General features: G+C 34.8%; 1 protein-coding gene across 2 annotated transcripts; it reads right to left on the reverse strand.

The window, feature by feature from the left end:
* Positions 1-74: 74 nt before the first annotated feature.
* On the reverse strand, positions 75-17,577 carry LOC306865743 (GRB2-related adaptor protein 2-like). 2 transcript variants are annotated; one of them, XM_079410508.1, is made up of 10 exons: positions 17,229-17,577; positions 13,312-13,418; positions 6,279-6,353; positions 5,824-5,943; positions 4,913-5,004; positions 4,168-4,287; positions 2,972-3,155; positions 2,523-2,627; positions 2,126-2,224; positions 75-1,118 (listed from the first exon to the last, which is right to left on the reverse strand). In XM_079410508.1, the coding sequence occupies exons 4-10, from the start codon at positions 5,899-5,901 to the stop codon at positions 942-944; spliced, it is 855 nt and encodes a 284-aa protein (XP_079266634.1). In that variant the 5' UTR covers positions 5,902-5,943; positions 6,279-6,353; positions 13,312-13,418; positions 17,229-17,577; the 3' UTR covers positions 75-941. The 2 variants fall into 2 exon arrangements, with proteins under 2 accessions (XP_079266634.1, XP_079266633.1); XM_079410507.1 differs by lacking the exons at positions 13,312-13,418; positions 17,229-17,577 and adding an exon at positions 11,420-11,559.
* Positions 17,578-17,639: the final 62 nt, after the last annotated feature.

Genomic DNA, 17,639 nt, shown 5'->3' on the forward strand with positions numbered 1-17,639 from the left:
CTGACGCCAACTTTTTTTTTATCAAAAAAGTAAATGCAAGAATACAACTACCACCAATAATTTTTTTTTTTTTTAAACAATCAATAATAACAATAGGCTAATAAAATAAATAAAAAGTTTTTGGTATTTGTAGTAAAACAAATGTTAATCAATGCGCCAGAAAACCATGGTTACTACACTTTTACTACAATAAAACAATGGTTAATTTTCGTAATATTCTGTTATCGTTTACCTGTAACGTAATTTCCTCCGTGGAACACGGAAAATAGAAGTCAAAAGGTTTGAAACAACATGACTGTGATTAAATGATGACAGAACTAGGTTGAACTATCCCTTTGAAAATATCACGTGACTTATATTTGAAAGCAGAAATATTTATTCAATTCCACTGTTATTATCATATTTGCCATCCATATTTTCCATCTTGTATAACAAAACAATATTCATACCTCTTCTGCCTGTGCCTATTTTGACAAATCACTTTTGTTAAAAAGTCTCTTTTAATACAAATACTGGTACAGTAACAAAGACTTAGCTTACTGTAACACTGTATCTTGTGTTAGTGTGTCCTACTGAAGATCTTAAAATATAAACATGAACTGAGGGGTCACTGTAAGGGCTATGTACTGTATAATTTAGTAATTCATACAAGGGAAATGTCTAGTCATTAGGAGAATTTGACACATAAGAGAAATGGTATAGTTCTTTCTTCGTACCATAAAAATGATGTATAAAAAAGATTATGTATATGAAAAAGAGAAGCAACAAAGAGTTTCATGAGTCTTTTTCTCACTTTTTTCTCAACAGTTCTGAAGCCAATTTTATAAAAATAAATTGAAAATAATCGACCAGTCCATATATTATTGACAGGCTTTTGGTAAGCGATTGATGGATCTGACTCTTAGTATAGTGATTCCACACCTCTGAGCAATCAGAAGATTTCACATCTGTTCTGTGTAATTGGCAGGGAAAAGACCAGTCCTGCCGCGCAATCGACCTTTCCACCATGATGCATCAGAACAGTCCAGTACTTCAATGATTTCACCGAAACTGAAGCCCAACTCGTCATCTTCCTCTGCTGTGAAGTCATACATTGCTCTCACCTGTATGGTTGACCTCTAAAACACACACACACCCAATGAAGCATCAGTATAATAAAACGTACTTATATCCTTTTGAACTTTGTTCCTTAATGTTCCTAAATGGCTGGTTCCTAAATATTTTTTTAAAACTGAGGATATGAAAGTAAAATCTGCATTTTACTAATGTATTTGAATAAACTACTAATAAATATTGGTAAATAAATAACTGTGTATAGCTATTTAAAGGTGCAGTGTGTAATTTCTGTGCATTTTAAAAGAGAATTGCAAAAAAAAAAAAAAAAAAGTTTCTTGAACACCTCTTACATTAAATTGGCTGGACAAACAGATAGTCCTGCCCCCAAACTCATGCCATTGGTTGGTTAATTCAAGTCCTCTTTGGACGCTCATATTTATGAGTTGGTAAGTCATAATTATGATGTCAGGTGCATTCAAGTCACTTTGGTCAGAGCAAGATTTTTTTTTTTTAACTCTACAACTACAAAATAATGAATAAAGATTGTGCATCAGTGTGTTTTTGCTTTTTTCTGTTTTTATTAAATTAATGAAGTTACTATAAACTGAATTGTTATATATTCTATTGTAATTGTATTTATATATATATATACAATCGTATTTTAGATGCAACATAGATTTATTGTAAATTACAAAAATAAATCAATTAAAAACGTAATTAATTTCAACAAATTTACAGTCATTACAGATGCTGCGTATCTATAATTTTTGGCTGCGTCTATTGCATTTAACATGTTTTCTCACTGACACGCCCCCAACTCAGAAACATGGGACTTTAAAAAAATTCAGTTTCTCATTCGTAATTACGACTTTGTGATGGTGCTCATGTGTGATCAAATATGTTCTTTCCAACGTGACTTGAACACACTATAAGATAGGATAGTAAAGTATTTTTAACATCGCAAAATATTACACACATCACCTTTAAAAAAAAAGAAATTCACACAAGACTTAAATAAAGTCTAGTGTGAAAACACTCTTTACAGCCCATGAGAATTTCTGTGTCGTACCGGAGCAGGCAAAGTTTCAGAGGTTCGTCGAGGGGCTGGGCTGTTCCTCCCTTGGTGTCCCACAGTGTTAGCTTTCTCCTCAAGACTTCCTCTCTTACCCTGAGAAAAGAGCACAGTTTTATTTATCAATAAGTTTATTTTTCTTGTTAAACAATATATATATATATATATATACACACACAATTAAATGCAATGCATATTTTAAATTTAAAATAATTAGCTTTCATGTGTCTTAATAATCAGTTTTTGCAAGACTGTTGGCACAGTTGGTTGGTTGATTGGAACAGCGGCTAATGTACTTCAATATAAATGAAAGCTTTTCAATAATTCAACAAGGTTTTTCAGTTTTAAATGCGTGCACAGATGGGTTTCAATTTGACTGCTGACATGCTTGTACCTTCTGGTTGTGTGTTTGATCTGTCGTGTTGCGGTGCTGTGATGAGGTTGGGGGACCGCCATAACCACCACCTGGGGAAGGCCGAACTTCTGGTTGACTCCTTAACTGAAAATGAGGACGATTTATTGACTTTATTAATATTATCTCCTGTACACACACTCTCAGCTTCTTCCACATTTAAAAACCATGTTTGACAGAATCGGCTCATAGTGCATTGCTAAAATCTTAAATTTGAAATTAAAATCTCCATCACAGTGTCTTACTTTTTGATTTTCTAACATCAACTGTGTCTCTTGAAAAACAAGAGAAATCAGCAGAAAAATGAGTTCAAAGACAGTAAAAGGAAAGTTTAATGATTAAGTGTGCTTTCGTGGAGATTAGGTATAAACAGTAACCTAGAAGTTTAACAGCAAACTGTATTTATTGATTTAAATCTAGAGATTATTTACAGGTGGAGGTGCTCGTGGCTCATTCCCACTTCCGTCCCTAAGGAAGATCTCCCTCTGCTTGGATATGGAGGTGGTCTTGTAGAACTCCACAAGCTTGTTTAGAGAGGTAAACTTCTCCGTCCACAGGTAGTACTGGCACGATTTATCCTTCATAACTTTAAAATGCTGTACATCATACTCGTGTCTGTGAGCAGACATAAGAGATATAAATAAATGAATGTGAGAAAATGAAACCTAACTGTTCACACTTATTTTAGTGTCATGCGACAGACTGATATATAAAAATAATCTCACTTATAAAAAGCTATGCAGTCATTTAGCAGAAGCTTCTAACTTATTCAAGCTTGATTACCAGCCCTCAGGATGTATTAATGTCCAGAAATTTTTAATAAACTGCCTTTAACAAAAGCTGCACAACCCAATCCATTGGATAGCTTTGCTATGTTTAAATGTGCTATATAAATAAAATTTACTTACTTACTTACTTACTAACCCACTTTCTACACTAGAGGGAACCCTCGCTCACTCTCTCTCTCTCTCTCTCTCTCTCTCTCTCTCTCTCTCTCTCTCTCTCTCTCTCTCTCTCTCTCTCTCTTTGCATTCAGTTTGGACCTACTGTACAGGTGATTTATGAGAGGATGGCTGAAACAAATGGACTGTCTGACCGCTGTAATAAGATGGATGTTATTGATGCATTATTGATGGAGTGTTTCCATAGGCCAGATTCAGTGTGTGTGGGCCGAGATGGCTCAGGTGTGAGGCTCTAGTCAATGAGGATCTTTCAGTCTCATGGCTTAAAAAAGACTGACATGACAATTTGTGACATTACAGATGCACAGCATTTTAAGGGTGACCTTCATGCGCCATCTGAAATACTAATACTAGGCTAACAGGACTGTAACCTTATCTCATTCTTTAGAATGTCTCCCTTTTATTTATTTTTTCTTCTGCAGAACACAAAAGAAGATATTTTGAAGAATTTGGGGGTTTTTGGTTACCACTGACTTCCATTAAAAAAATGAAAAATGTTGCACAAAACTAATTCATACAGGGTTGGAAGGACGTGATGGTGGATCAACAAATACAGAATTTTCAATTTTGGGCAAACTATGCCTTTAAGCAAACACACAGGCAAAATCAAAAGCTGCAATTCTAATATAAATCCAGTAATTCTATTCTCTCCTCATTTTTGTTACCTGACTGAGATGGAGAAGTCTCCAGGGGAACTCTGGCTCCCACGGATCATGAAAGCACCCACCTCCCGGGACATGAGCATCTCCTCAGCCGACCCACGACCTGCATTCTCTTTGAACCAGCTGTAGAATATTTGGAATCCAAATACACTTTAGTGTTAATTTAGGTCTTTTACTCGCTCTCTCTTTATCTATTTTACACTAACTCACGATATTAACGTCTCAGGTTACGTGCGTAACCCTGGTTCCCTTAAAGGAACTCGAGCTGCGTCGATGACGCTGAAGGCATTCCCGTAGCGCCATCGACGCAGCTCGAGTTCCTGGAAGGGAACGTCTCAGGTTACGTGCGTAACCCTGGTTCCCTGAAGGGAACGAGACGCTGCGTCGATGACGCTACGGGAACGCCTTCAGCGTCAAAGACGCAGCTCGAGTTCCTGGAAGGGAACTACTACACTCTTTAAAATAAAGGTTCCAAAGGGGTGTTTTTGCAGTGATATCATAGAAGAATTTTTGGTTCCCAAAAGAACCTTTCAGTGAACAGTTCCTAAAAGAAGCATTTTGTAGAACATTTTAAAAATCTAAGGAACATTTTTTGACTATAAAGAACCTTTTCTGCATTTGAAAGGTTCCATGGATGTTTATGGTTCTTCAAAGAACCATTGATGCTAATAAAGAACCTTTATTTTTAAGAGTGTACATGCTCACAGGTTTTTTGCATGTGGTAAATAGCAAACAAATATAATATCACCTCGGCGTCTGCGTGTCAACATAGTTTTTAGGTATGTAGCCCTCATGACCATGAAGCTCTGCCTTGAACCACTCGTCTTGAGATCCCAGGATCTGTTTAGAATAATATTTGTTAAAATGAATATAACCCCATTTCTTTAGCCCTAAAAATGGTAAATCATAATTATGAGATTAAAAAGTCATAATTGTAACATAAAAAATTAAATTATGACATAAAAACAATTTTGACAAAAGGTCTAAATTATGACAAAAAACATAAATATGACATAAAGTTTAAATTATAAGTCAAAATGATTAGATAAAAAGTCAGTTATGACTTAAAAAGCTGAAATTATGAAATAAAAAGGCATAATTCATTAAAAATGACTTTTGTCATAATTAGGACTTTTTTGTTGTAATTTTGACTTTAACTCATAAATAGGATTTAGGACTTCTTATCTTATAAATCTAATATTTTATTGTATGCAAGCATGATTTTATTATTATTATTTTTTTAATTATTGAAAAAGTTGCAACTGTTTTATTTTTTTAAATAACTATCCATAGTATATATAGCGCAACTTTCACCCCACTGACTTGATAGGTCCAACTTTGCACCTACATTTGTGTTTATAAACCTCTCAAACATTATGACATCTTGAATTCCCAACAATTGTATAAACCTATGTTCAGCAAGTCATGTTTTTCTTTCTGCGATGTTTCTAAGAAATATACCTGAACTTGTCTTACAAATACTTGTTTTTATCGTTTCCTCTGTACACTGTTGCATTTTTTTGCTAGCATCTGTAACGCTTTTCATGTGGTGTTCAATGCAAATCGTGCTCTGAGTGGTCTTTGTAACCCTTTACTCAAGGGCTTCGCAACTCTCCAATCAATGTAAGTGTTTGTGCATTAGAGAACTCTATCACGCACCTTTAGAATGTCTCCTTTCCGGAAGCTGAGCTCATCTTCTGCTTTGCCATTAAAGTCATACTTTCCTCTGGCCTCCATGGTGAAATACTGAGAGGTTGAATGAAGGAGAGAGTCTACAAGCTGCCATAAATGGGAGGAGACACAGAAAGATTACAGGTTGGAGAAACCAGGGTGATAAAATAAAGAAAATGTAGAGTAAACGTGTTAACCTCAGGCTTATGCAAGACCAGAGAGGTCAAACTGTATTTGTGTTGTGTGCAATTGTGTGCAATGCAAAAGTGCTTTTATTAAAGTGGAGCAAGTTGGTTCAAAAAGGGCCACTTGGTACTTTTCATGTTTCAAGTTTTGACCACTCACAAAAAAAAAAAAGGAAAAAAAAAGGTTTTAATAAAAAAAAGTAAAGAAATAAATGACTGTATTAACCTATAATTGTGAATGAAGAGGTCACAACTTACTATAATACAATGCCTGTGATCTGAGGATGTTGAGACACTTGTTTAACTGGATTCAAGAGGCCATCACAGTTCCACCTAAAGAAAAGACAGAGACAGGTGAACAAACTAAAATGAATGAAAGACCATATATGTAGCCTACATGAATGTGCTCTATTGTATATTCCAGGTCTTCTAAAGTCAGACCATACCTTTTGAGTGGAAAACAGACACACGAGTCATCATTTACAGATTCTTTAGGCTTTTTAAGCTTTTCTTTCAGAGAACGAACCCTTTAAGCCTTTCCATCATAAACACAAAACTCCCCCGTTATTTTTGCAGTGGGTGCATGGGAGTTATTCTTTAAGACAATGTTTTTAAACAAGTTGGTTGATGCTCATTTTAACCGGATTGGTTGAGAAGTTTAAATGTCCTCTCTGTTCTCCTCTGAATTGGGCCTTTCAGAGTGAAGAGTAAAGGAAGGGATGCTGGTAATCAGGATCATTTCCAGCACGATCAGGAGGAAGGAAAGCTGCACAAACTGCAGAGGAGGAAATGCAGATTAAATTATATTTAATTACTACAGTATGATGCATGTGCTTGCCCATCCTCCATTTGAGATGGTGACCGTACAAGAGAAAACACATGGGTAAACATGACATGTGGCGTTGGCTCCCTATAAGAGGAACTTTGCAGAAGTAAACACAAACCTTTAACCCTGTATCAACTTTTAACCCTTAGCTGAACACAGGTTAATCAAGTCTTCTATCTAAGTCATACACTTTCTTTGTGGGGCCAAAATTAAAACCATAATTCACTAATAATCACAAGTAATATGGACTCTTGTTCTGGTACTTTTATGGACTCATTTTTGAAACTCGACAACCCCGGTCATTATTAATTTTCACTGATTGAAGAACAGTGTGTGAATAGTCTGACTTTTCTTTTAAATGGTTTACTAAACTGCTATTTTTGGTGAACTATCCCCTTAAGTTTCACAAAATATATTGAAAAATGCATCTTATTTAACAAAGGGGATCACTTGTTAAGAACAGAGCAACACAATTATAAGGTACCAAAATATTACAAGGACAAATTACATGGAGTAATAAAAATGAGTCTTACATGGAACCCAACCATAAGCAAGACTGTAAGACATAAACAATTATATACACCTTAAACTTTCTTATGGATCACATTACGAAGATCTTAAAATTTAAAAAAATCCTATGGTATGTCTGACTCAAAACACATCACTACAATACATATTATTCCTACATGGACCGCAGGGGACATTTTTTCCAAAATTGCAAGGGGACATATCACACTTTTTTTTTTTGCCAAGTTTTGTAAGCAAAAATAAAATATGACTTTTTTGTTTAGTACCTTTTTCTTATTTAGTACCTTTTGTCCCTTCTAAGAGTGCAGTAGTTCATTGCATTTTATTTTACGATATAATTTTCCACTCCTCTTTGACACTTCAAATTAAACAGTCTATTTTCACTTCTGCACATTTAAGAAACACCCTTTCACACGTGAAATCAACAGGCGTTGTTGTACTGATACGTTTATCTCTTTCTTTAACTGAATTTTTTGGCTAAATGTTTTCATTCAGTACATCAGGCTCAGGCTCTTTATCACACAAGACCATGGACAATTTGATTCTTCATAATATATATTTTTTTCTTATAGACATGATAATGATAATGATCTGCAGCTGGAATTGTGCGGCATCTCCATTTTTCTTTCCTGTAAATACGGGCATTGAGAACTTTATTCTCTCAATAGCTTTAAATGATTTCAAAGTGTGCTGCATCAGTGTTTGCAATATAGTCTCATAGTTGACAAAGCTGTTTTAGCCTCGGCGACTGTACCAACAATAAACGAGCTGATGTATGCTTTCTTCATAAAATACTGTCCATTCTTTCAACGAAATGCATGTGCATCTAATCATGCCTCTTGGATTAGATTACCTATGATTTTTATTTTTTTTAAACTACTAATTTGTACTATTTTTGCATGTTTTTTCAAGATATTTTGCTTTTGCAAGGATGGGAACATTCTAGAGGTTTCTGTAATATTCTAGTGCTTTCTGGAACATTCCAGTACATTGTGGGGCGAGCCATAAAAGTCAAAAATCATCAAACTTCTGAAGTTTTTGACAGACTCGCTTTTGGTAACTGTTTATGTTCAACTGTTATTAGCTAAAGTATTATGCATGTACCATGTACTTTTTATGCATAACAGATCAGCTATATATAAATATATATATTTATTTTCATGAGAACTGTTAATGATATACAAAAAGTAATATGACTTTCAAATTCAGCATGTCAAATTCCATGAAGAAACATTAAAAATAAAAGCGAAACAAAACTTTTATGAAAAATCATGCAATATTTTTGACCTTATATTGTACATGCTGTGTTTGCCCGTCCGTGTGCTAGTTTGCAGTGTCCTACTCCGACAGATTTCGATGTCATCTATTTCAATTTGTCACCTCTAGATTACACTGAGCCACATTCTGAGACATGGATTTGAAGTCGTCTGATCCCTCACTCTCCCCTCTGGCCTTGTGAAAAACCCTTTCTCAGATGAGCAGCGATTAGATGTGAGAGCTGATCTGTCAGTCATGTTAATGTACTCTGTCAGTTCCACAGTGCTCAGTTATCTTTGCCTAAACTGAGGAGGAGACCCAATGATGTTCAAAAAGCAACAACTTCACATGAAATGAAGTGCAAATTGAGCCACATATGATAATTGGAAATATAATTTATTCCCTGACTGTAAGTGTTACAGAAACACTGTCTGCACTCTTTTTAATGATACACAATTAGTGAAGTTTGTGAAGAGGAGAGCTGTTCTGTTTTGGTGTTGTGGATTAAACCGACTTAATTTAACTATGAAAGAGAAAGAGACCAAATTAGATCCATTAGACCAAATTAGATCCAGATACTTTAACTAAAGTGAATTAATATTTCAAGGTTTATCAAAAAGTCCAACAAAAACTTTTTTTTATACTGAGTCCAAAAGTCCACGTTGGAAATAAGATATTCAAAATCTAACAAAAACAAAAACATTATAAAGTAAAATGAGTATGACATATTCAAGACTCTACACTATTTCTAGGTTATTCATCAAAAAAGTAGATTTGTGCGATTGATCATGTGATGGTCAGAAGTTTTCCATTCTCTGTGGATTGTTCTCAAATCATGTTGGAGAACAAGATCATCTGGTTTAATTCATGCTGCTGTCATTAAAGCAAAAGAGGTATGAACCAGATACTAAAGCAATTCTAAAATTCATTGAAATGAATAGTGAAATTCAAATATGCAGTTTTGACTTTGCTGATATCATCATTCAGATTTAAAAATGGTTAAATAATCCTTAACACTGTCAGTACTGTTGAACCTATCACAGTTCATCCGCCCTTCACAGATCTGCACTCCCTATCATACTCTGTCAAACAATATCTGTAATAATCTGTAATATATATATATATATATATATATCAAGATAACAAAACTAAAACCATGTGGAGAAATGAATGCACCTAAATGCAAATAAAAGCTGCATTTTACCATTACCTGTTGAAACTGATCTCCTGTTTTCCCTTAAACTTGGAACACAGGCCTCGGGGATCATGCAAACATGACTAGATCAATACAGTGATTACAAGGAAGAAAGACAAAAGAGCCATTTAAAGACTGAAAGCTGATTTGACTGCTGTGACAGGGGAAGTTGTTTTATGAATAAACACTGAGCTTTAGTCTCATTCCCTCAATACATGATCTCTTTGTTTTATGTGCTTTTATGCCGAGTACCAGTGTTTTATAACTAATATATGCTTTGGGGAGGACTGCGCTGATTTACAACTGGACACGGAGTATGTACAAGTAAAACAAAATAAAACAATATGCACAAGTTTGAATGTAATTTAAGATTTGATATTAACATAACTTTATATAGTAAGAAATAAGGAAATCAGAAACTGCAGTGGAAAAGGGCTTCTGTTGTAGGCTATATATTCCATGAGTTCCACGTTCCCTTGTGTGTGTGTGTGTGTGAGTGTTTGTTTGTGTATATATGTATGTATATACAGTCAAACAAAAAATTATTCAGACACCAGATATAATTTTTTTCTTTTTACTAGTGGGTGCAGGACAGGTAGCAAAATAAAGTGAACTGTGACATATTATACCCTAAAATTATTCATACAGTGGACTACCAGTAAAATTTTAGATCAATTACTTGTCCATGTTTTGCTTAAGTGTTTTTCTTTCTTTAATTGCTAATGCAACCTTTTTACACCACGGACTGAACAAAATTAATCATTGCTTGGTAATTGGTTGACCTAAATTGGTATTATCTAATTGTGTACTTAAATTTAACAGCTGAATAATTTTGGGTTGATTGTAATCCATACATACCTTTCTATCAAAGTTATCTGACATTATCAAGATTAATTTGTTCTGACACAGTTTAACTCTGATTTTTGGTGATATTTCATAAGGCCTACCATTTTCTAAACTAGCCAATAAACTGAGATATAATGAGAGAAATGTTGAAGGTGTCTGAATATATTTTGTTTTGACTATGTATGCACGTGTGTGTGTGTGTGTGTGTGTGTGTGTGCGTGTGTATGTCCACCCACTTCTTTAATTCTTTAATATTATTGTTTTCCACATAACTGTAGCTAATATTACTGCTACAATAATAGCAAAACTATAAAACAACATACTTGGAAGTATGGGGATCACGTAACGACCAAACATTGTATTTTACATCATAGCTATATTTGATTTTCAACAGGTACTGGACTTTCCAATACTTCCAGTGTTGGACATTGTCTGCACTTCACTCGCTCTCCTGACCAGCATTAATATTTAATGTTAATTTCATACAGTAGTCTACGTACGCACACTTATTGTCTACGAAACTATTTTTACCCATTTCAACACGTCTCTAAATCAACAGTCTTTCACATGTCTTTAAATCAACAGTTTAGTATCAAGAGAAACAAACGCATAAAAGTTTCAAGACCAGAAGTGAAAGGTTGAAACGAGCATCAGTGTGTCAGCGCTCTCGCAGTGGGTTGCAACTGTTAAACTTCACACATCTAGTTTGATCGTTAATAAAACTAGAGGCAAACCAAATGACTTTACCGTAGTCTTGCTGTTTCACTGTCCGGCAACAAAGAAGAGACAAAGCACCTGCAGCAGAAGTCACCGTCTCAAATCTAGAGCTACTTAAGAGCTAGTCCGCTCCCTGCATGCTCTGCTTGGCACACTATGCGCTCAGAACTAGAGGAACATTGTCTCCGCCCCTTGAAAAAGGGCAATGTGATAACTCTGTATCTATCACTGTGCAAAACATTCAGCGACTTTCAATGGGGTTGATATTTAAAAATAAAAATACAAATTATTGTCAGTATTGAACTACTAAGTTCGTTTTGCACAACCCAAATTGTGTTTTGGTAGCCTACCACCTTATAAGATGGTCGTAAGCTATAGCTAAATGACTAAAATATGTTTTAAACAAAACATTACGTTTTGTAATATATTTTTGATGTCTAAATATAAGATTATCTTGAAGAAAATGTAAATTTTATGGTGACCAAAATGCTTTGAAAACATTTTTTAAAACATATAATTGAATGTAAATGGAATACCCCCAAAGCTATTATTTTGATAACATTTTAAAACATCTATAGGTAGCCTAATATGCAAGTTCCTGTGTCATTTTTTCTGGTAAAGTGTTAAATAACCCAGTCTACATGCTTGTGTTTGTTTGAGTAATGTCTGCACATAGAGAGAAGGAACACACAAGTTCTGCACTTCTGCTAGAGTGGCAAAGCATGCGACAGGAAACCCTGAGATCAGCTTGCTGGAAGTGTGTGGTTTCTCTCGCTCTCTAAAACTCCATATAAGAATGCTAGTCTCTATTTAAGCATTTTGCAACACCCCAAAAAAGTTTAGCATATTCTATATTTCTAGCACTTGCAATTTGATAAAGCTGGTTCCTGCTCAAGTTCATGGATGTTAAGGCTTTGATAATATGGTCCAGTTCAGGACGTAATGTGCTCAGAGTCAGAGCATATGTGCTTATGGTAGTTGGGTGGAGTTCCTCCACGCAAACCTTTAATGCACCTGCAGGAATCAGGCCAACACCTCAATAAGCATTGACATGTCAAAAAAAAAAAAAAAAAGATACCATGTGTTTTTTAAATATTTTAAGCAAGTTTAGTTTTTAACAAATGGTAAAATTGTAGAGAGATAGACAGAAAAGATTGAAAAATCTGAAAAAAGAGAAATATAAAAAAAATGAAAAATGTGACCCCTCTGAAATTACTGTTAGTTATATCCAGGTGGATCTGAGCTGTGGTATATCTGGTTTAGCTCCTTTCCTAACTCCCTTTCTGACAAATATCCTTCCTTGTCTGTCAATAATTACTGTAAGTTATGCATCCTGACAGAACACAGAACGTGACCTCAGACAGGTCAGAATGCAGAAGTAAATGGAATTCCGCTGCTGTATCCTGACCGCCTGTTATATAATTATTCTCCAGTACTGTCTATAAATGCATGCTATTATGTGTTGGTCACTCAGCTGGTCATGCTTGGCTTAATGTACAGTAAAGGTCCTAAAAGCATCAATTTAGCTAGTATACACTGTATACACATATAGTATACACTATACAGATTAGATAGAAATATCTCCTAAAATATTCTTGCTTTTTACAGTGTGCATGTGCTGGAGACTGAAATACTACAGCTGCATATTATAGTACACTGAAAACTGAGTTTTGAGGGTTTGAGTATGAAGTTTATCACTTTTATCAGCAAAAGATGTGCTTCTTGCTTCTTAAGATTGCTCTGATAAAACTGGTCAGAACCTGATTTTTTTTTTTTTCTGCACAGTATGGTTGAGAACTGTTAAACCGTTCTCACAACAGACCTTGTTTTGTCAGAAAGGTGATTATTTATGTATCCTGAAATTAATGTTTTACTTTACAATCAGCGGTGTATGAGAAAAGACTGAGAAGTAGCTTTGATACCTGACTGAGATGTTATATCATTAACACTTCTGACTAATATATCTGGCAGATGGCATCTACAACGACATCCTGCTTCGTTTTCTTCAGTGGGAACCACAAGCTCGCACCTGAAAGAGAACACACATCTGTATCAGTAATATTGGTGTAGGGGTAAGATTTTGTGCAAGGGAGGAACATATAATGATTGCATGATTTTGTGCCTTTAGCCACATCAGACAGATGTCTCCATAGTGTGCCACTGCTTATACACGAGAATAATATCAGTTTTGCTCAAACTTTCTTGTTGGTTGTTATTTCAGAAGCACAGCCAGATCCAGATCAGCCAGATCAAAACTTCACAACTGTACTTTTCATTAGCCTATGTAAATAGACTAGAAGTTTTTGGACTGCATGTACCATACTTATATTTATGACTATGTAATATAATTTAAATCACTATTTCATCCTAAATTAATCCTAATGAATTATATAATGTAACCTAATCAGTGTATATGTAGTGCATTTGCAATGCTGTTTACAAACCGTCATGCTCTATGACACAAAGAGGCAAGTTATCTGATCTAAATGCGCATCTAAATGGTTTCCAAGCAACTGACTTATAAGATATAAAATTGATTGATTTAATAAGTAGCCTATATGAATACTCTACATATATACACAACCATTTAAATGGGATCATTACGTTTTTTGTTTTTTTTAAGAAATTAATATTTTTAATTAGCAAAAACTGCATTGTATTTCATCAAAAAGTAAAGAAATAAAAATGAAATGAAAATAAGACTTTTACGTTGTACTTTTTTCAAAGAAATTGTGTTCTTTTTTTTACTTTCTATTCATCAAATAATCTTGAAAAATCATGGATTATTAACCGGTACAACTGCTGTCAACACTGATAAAATAAGAATTGTTACTTGAGAACCAAATCAGTATATTAGAATGATTTCTGAAGGAGTATGGGACACGTAAGACTCGAGTAAAGACAGCTGATAATTCAGCTTTGTCATCATACAAATAAATATTTTACATTTCAATAATATTTCACAATACTAAGATTTTTACAGTATTTTTTATCAAATAAATGCAGCCTTGGTGAGCACAAGAGATTTCTTTAAAAAACAGTGTCTTACTGGCACAATATCTTGGTAATGTGTCTATAATGTTCTTAGACAGAAGGTTTTAGGTAATTTCCTAGTTATATATATGCAATAAAGCTCTTGGTGTGCAATGTTTTGTGGCAAAGTGAGAACAAAATGAGTCAGACATGTCGTTTCTCTCTTTCAAATCATGTCTCCTTTCTCCTATTGGCATTTTTTGTTCTTGAGTCTCTGTCTAATGACATTTCCTCTTTTCCCTCTCAGCAAGGAAGAGCATATTCTCTGGAGTCACACTCCATGAAACTATGTTAAATCCAGCTGAGGCTTCTCTCTTACTGTGATACGATCACTCACATTATCCGTATGTGAGTGAGTTGTTCTAGAATAACTTTATTGCTGACGATGGTGTTTTGTTTCCATGGCAATTGCTCGGACCCGTTCCCTTTGCCACTGAGGACATGAGGTGAGTACCCCGCATGCAGCAGATGGTCAGGAAGAGGAAACTGCTAAAGAGGCCAGAATACTGGCAAGAGAGAAATAATGAGAGAGAGAGAGAGAGAGAGAGCAATTATCAATGGATAAAAATTATGTGCTGATGCCATAATGAGGGACAAGTGTAGTCACCCTCAAAACGAAAGTGCTACTAAAACTAAAAGATCTGTATGTACCTGACAGACAGAGCCAAACAATCTTAGACCACTGAAGCAGATATCTATTTATATAGGCTATTCTCCGTAGTAAAAGTTTTGCCACCCCTTCGTTGTTGTGCACTTTTTTTCTGCATTGTGGCTGATTCATAGATTGTACACACTAAAACATTAGTATTTTCTTATTGTTGCCTATTTCCATTTCATTTCCTATGGCAGTCATTTTTGACAGCGAACAACATTAAGTGTGGCTATTTTTTTAATGACCATTTAGCTTTTTCAAACGATCTCCACGATTTTTTTTTTTCACATAGCGACTGCCATAAAAGTCACAGAGTTTTGTACCATTCCGATGAAGTAGCAATATTCACAATTTCCTAACTTTTTTCCTCCAGTCTAAAATGACCGAACAACACCAGAGGGTTAATTCATATGTTCTAAATTAGCCTACAAGTGTGAACAGTTCCTTTACTTTGAGTTAAACGTGGAGTTATAACAATGACAACTCCGGGTTGCCTTTTTGTATCTGAATATGGTAACATCCTTGCTGAAAGGAAATGCAGTGGCGGGTAAGTTACATGGCAGTATTACCTCATCTGTGTCTTTAGAAAGAGAGGGAGTGCAATAGAGAGAAGAGCAAGATGGAGAAAAAACTGCCGTGAGACTGGGTTGAATGGTTATAGCTACACTGGCTGAAAGCCACCTTATATCATGTGTAATCAGTTCTGTGTCTTTGTGGTGACCTCACCAGCCCACACTCAGGCTGGCACAGGGCATGCTCAGTCAGAACTCATCACTCGAGGTGTAATTAATAGCCACTAGCCACCAGGTCAATGTACAGACTGTGTTTAAGGAAGCTCCCTGGGGCTTTCCTGCTCTATATGGCTGGCTCTGGTCCAGCTAGGCCAAACACACACACAGACAGTCAACTGCTCAGCGAAAAGAGCAGAAGAGATAAATAGCAGGCCCAGGCCTTTCTATACTTTATCATCACTTAAGGATCCACTAAATTAATGTGGGATGGAATGCAGGGAACATGTAATGGAATTCAATGTAATTGCTTCATTACTCTACATGTTCTATTCTTCTGTTCTCCAAGCTAAAATTGATTCCAATATCATCATACTTTTGCTACAAGCTCTTGGGTAAACAAGTGACCACAATAAAATTAAATTTATTTCAGCGTTTCACCTGATTATAAGTATATGTAAACTTGTGAAGTCACACTGGCTATATTCAGACATGAGTATATAATTGAAAGGTTGGGGTTGGTTAGATTTTTATTTTTTTAATTTTTGTAAAATTTTAAAATAAGTCTCTTATGCTCACAATTTCTTGTATCAAAATACAGTTAAACAGTGATGTGAAATAACTGTTTTCCATTTTAATATATTTAAAAATGTAATTTATTTCTGTGAAGGCAAAATTTTCAGTAGCCATTACTCTTCAGTGTCACATGATTCTTCAGAAATCATACTAATATGCTGATTTGCTGCTTAATAAACATTTCTTATTATCATTGTTGAAAACAGTTTTGTTGCCCAATATTTTTTATCAAAACTGTGATACCCGTAATGTTTTGTATTCTTTGATGAATAGACAGTTCAAAAGAACAGAATTTATTTGAAACAGAATTTCTTTTTTAAGAATATAAATGAACTAAACAATTAAATATGCAAATTAATTAATAAACCAAACTAAATAAATAACAATAAATAAATAAATAATACATAAACCATAAATGAACCATGTAATGAATGTACAGTATATATATATATATATATATATATATATATATATATATAATGAAGGTAGATTTTAGGAGAAACATTGAAATCTGTTCTCAAAAAAGGATCTTTTTGTAGCTTTTTATAAGTTTATAACTATTTACTGATAACAATTTTATTTAGCCAAGACAATAGTTTGCTATTTTGTACATTAACTGCACATGACTTTTTTCATTTTGTTTCATAATTGTGTAACTGCTGTTCAGAAGCTTATAATAGGCTGCTTAATGGCAGGTTACATTGTGAAAACATGCCCCAATAATAACCACTATATAAATATTCAGTGGAGTAAAGGTGAAAGGTAAACTTACTCCAGTCTCCATTGAAACCACTGTCGCTTAAAATAAAAATGCCTGCAAAATACATAAATGTATGTGAATGTACATCACCTGAATAAGAGGCTGTCATGCGTAGATGAAGCTCCTCTTTTGTATTGTGCCAAATATAAATCTGTTTCTATGCTTTAATGCAGGGTGTAGGTGGGGCAGTTTAGACTGACCACAACTTTCATGTGACACTGAGAAGACCACTCCACTCGGCTCATCTCCATTCTCCTCTCTGACCCCATGAGCACACGTCTGTCTCCATGGAGAGGTGAGGGCTCCTACTGGAATGTTCAATCTTTCTCTGAAGGAATTGATTAATAGATCGACACACTGCAAAAATAGAAACTGTCTTTATGTTGCTAGTTTAGACTCAGTAGAACCTCACATCTGGGGTGACACCAACCTTTGCAGTACTTGAGAGACATTTATAAATAGCTTGATGGCAGAAGGTGTTATTTATATTTGTAGGGTCTG

The sequence above is a fragment of the Barbus barbus genome (assembly GCF_936440315.1).
Source record: "Barbus barbus genome assembly, chromosome: 4".
NCBI classification, from domain to species: domain Eukaryota; kingdom Metazoa; phylum Chordata; class Actinopteri; order Cypriniformes; family Cyprinidae; genus Barbus; species Barbus barbus.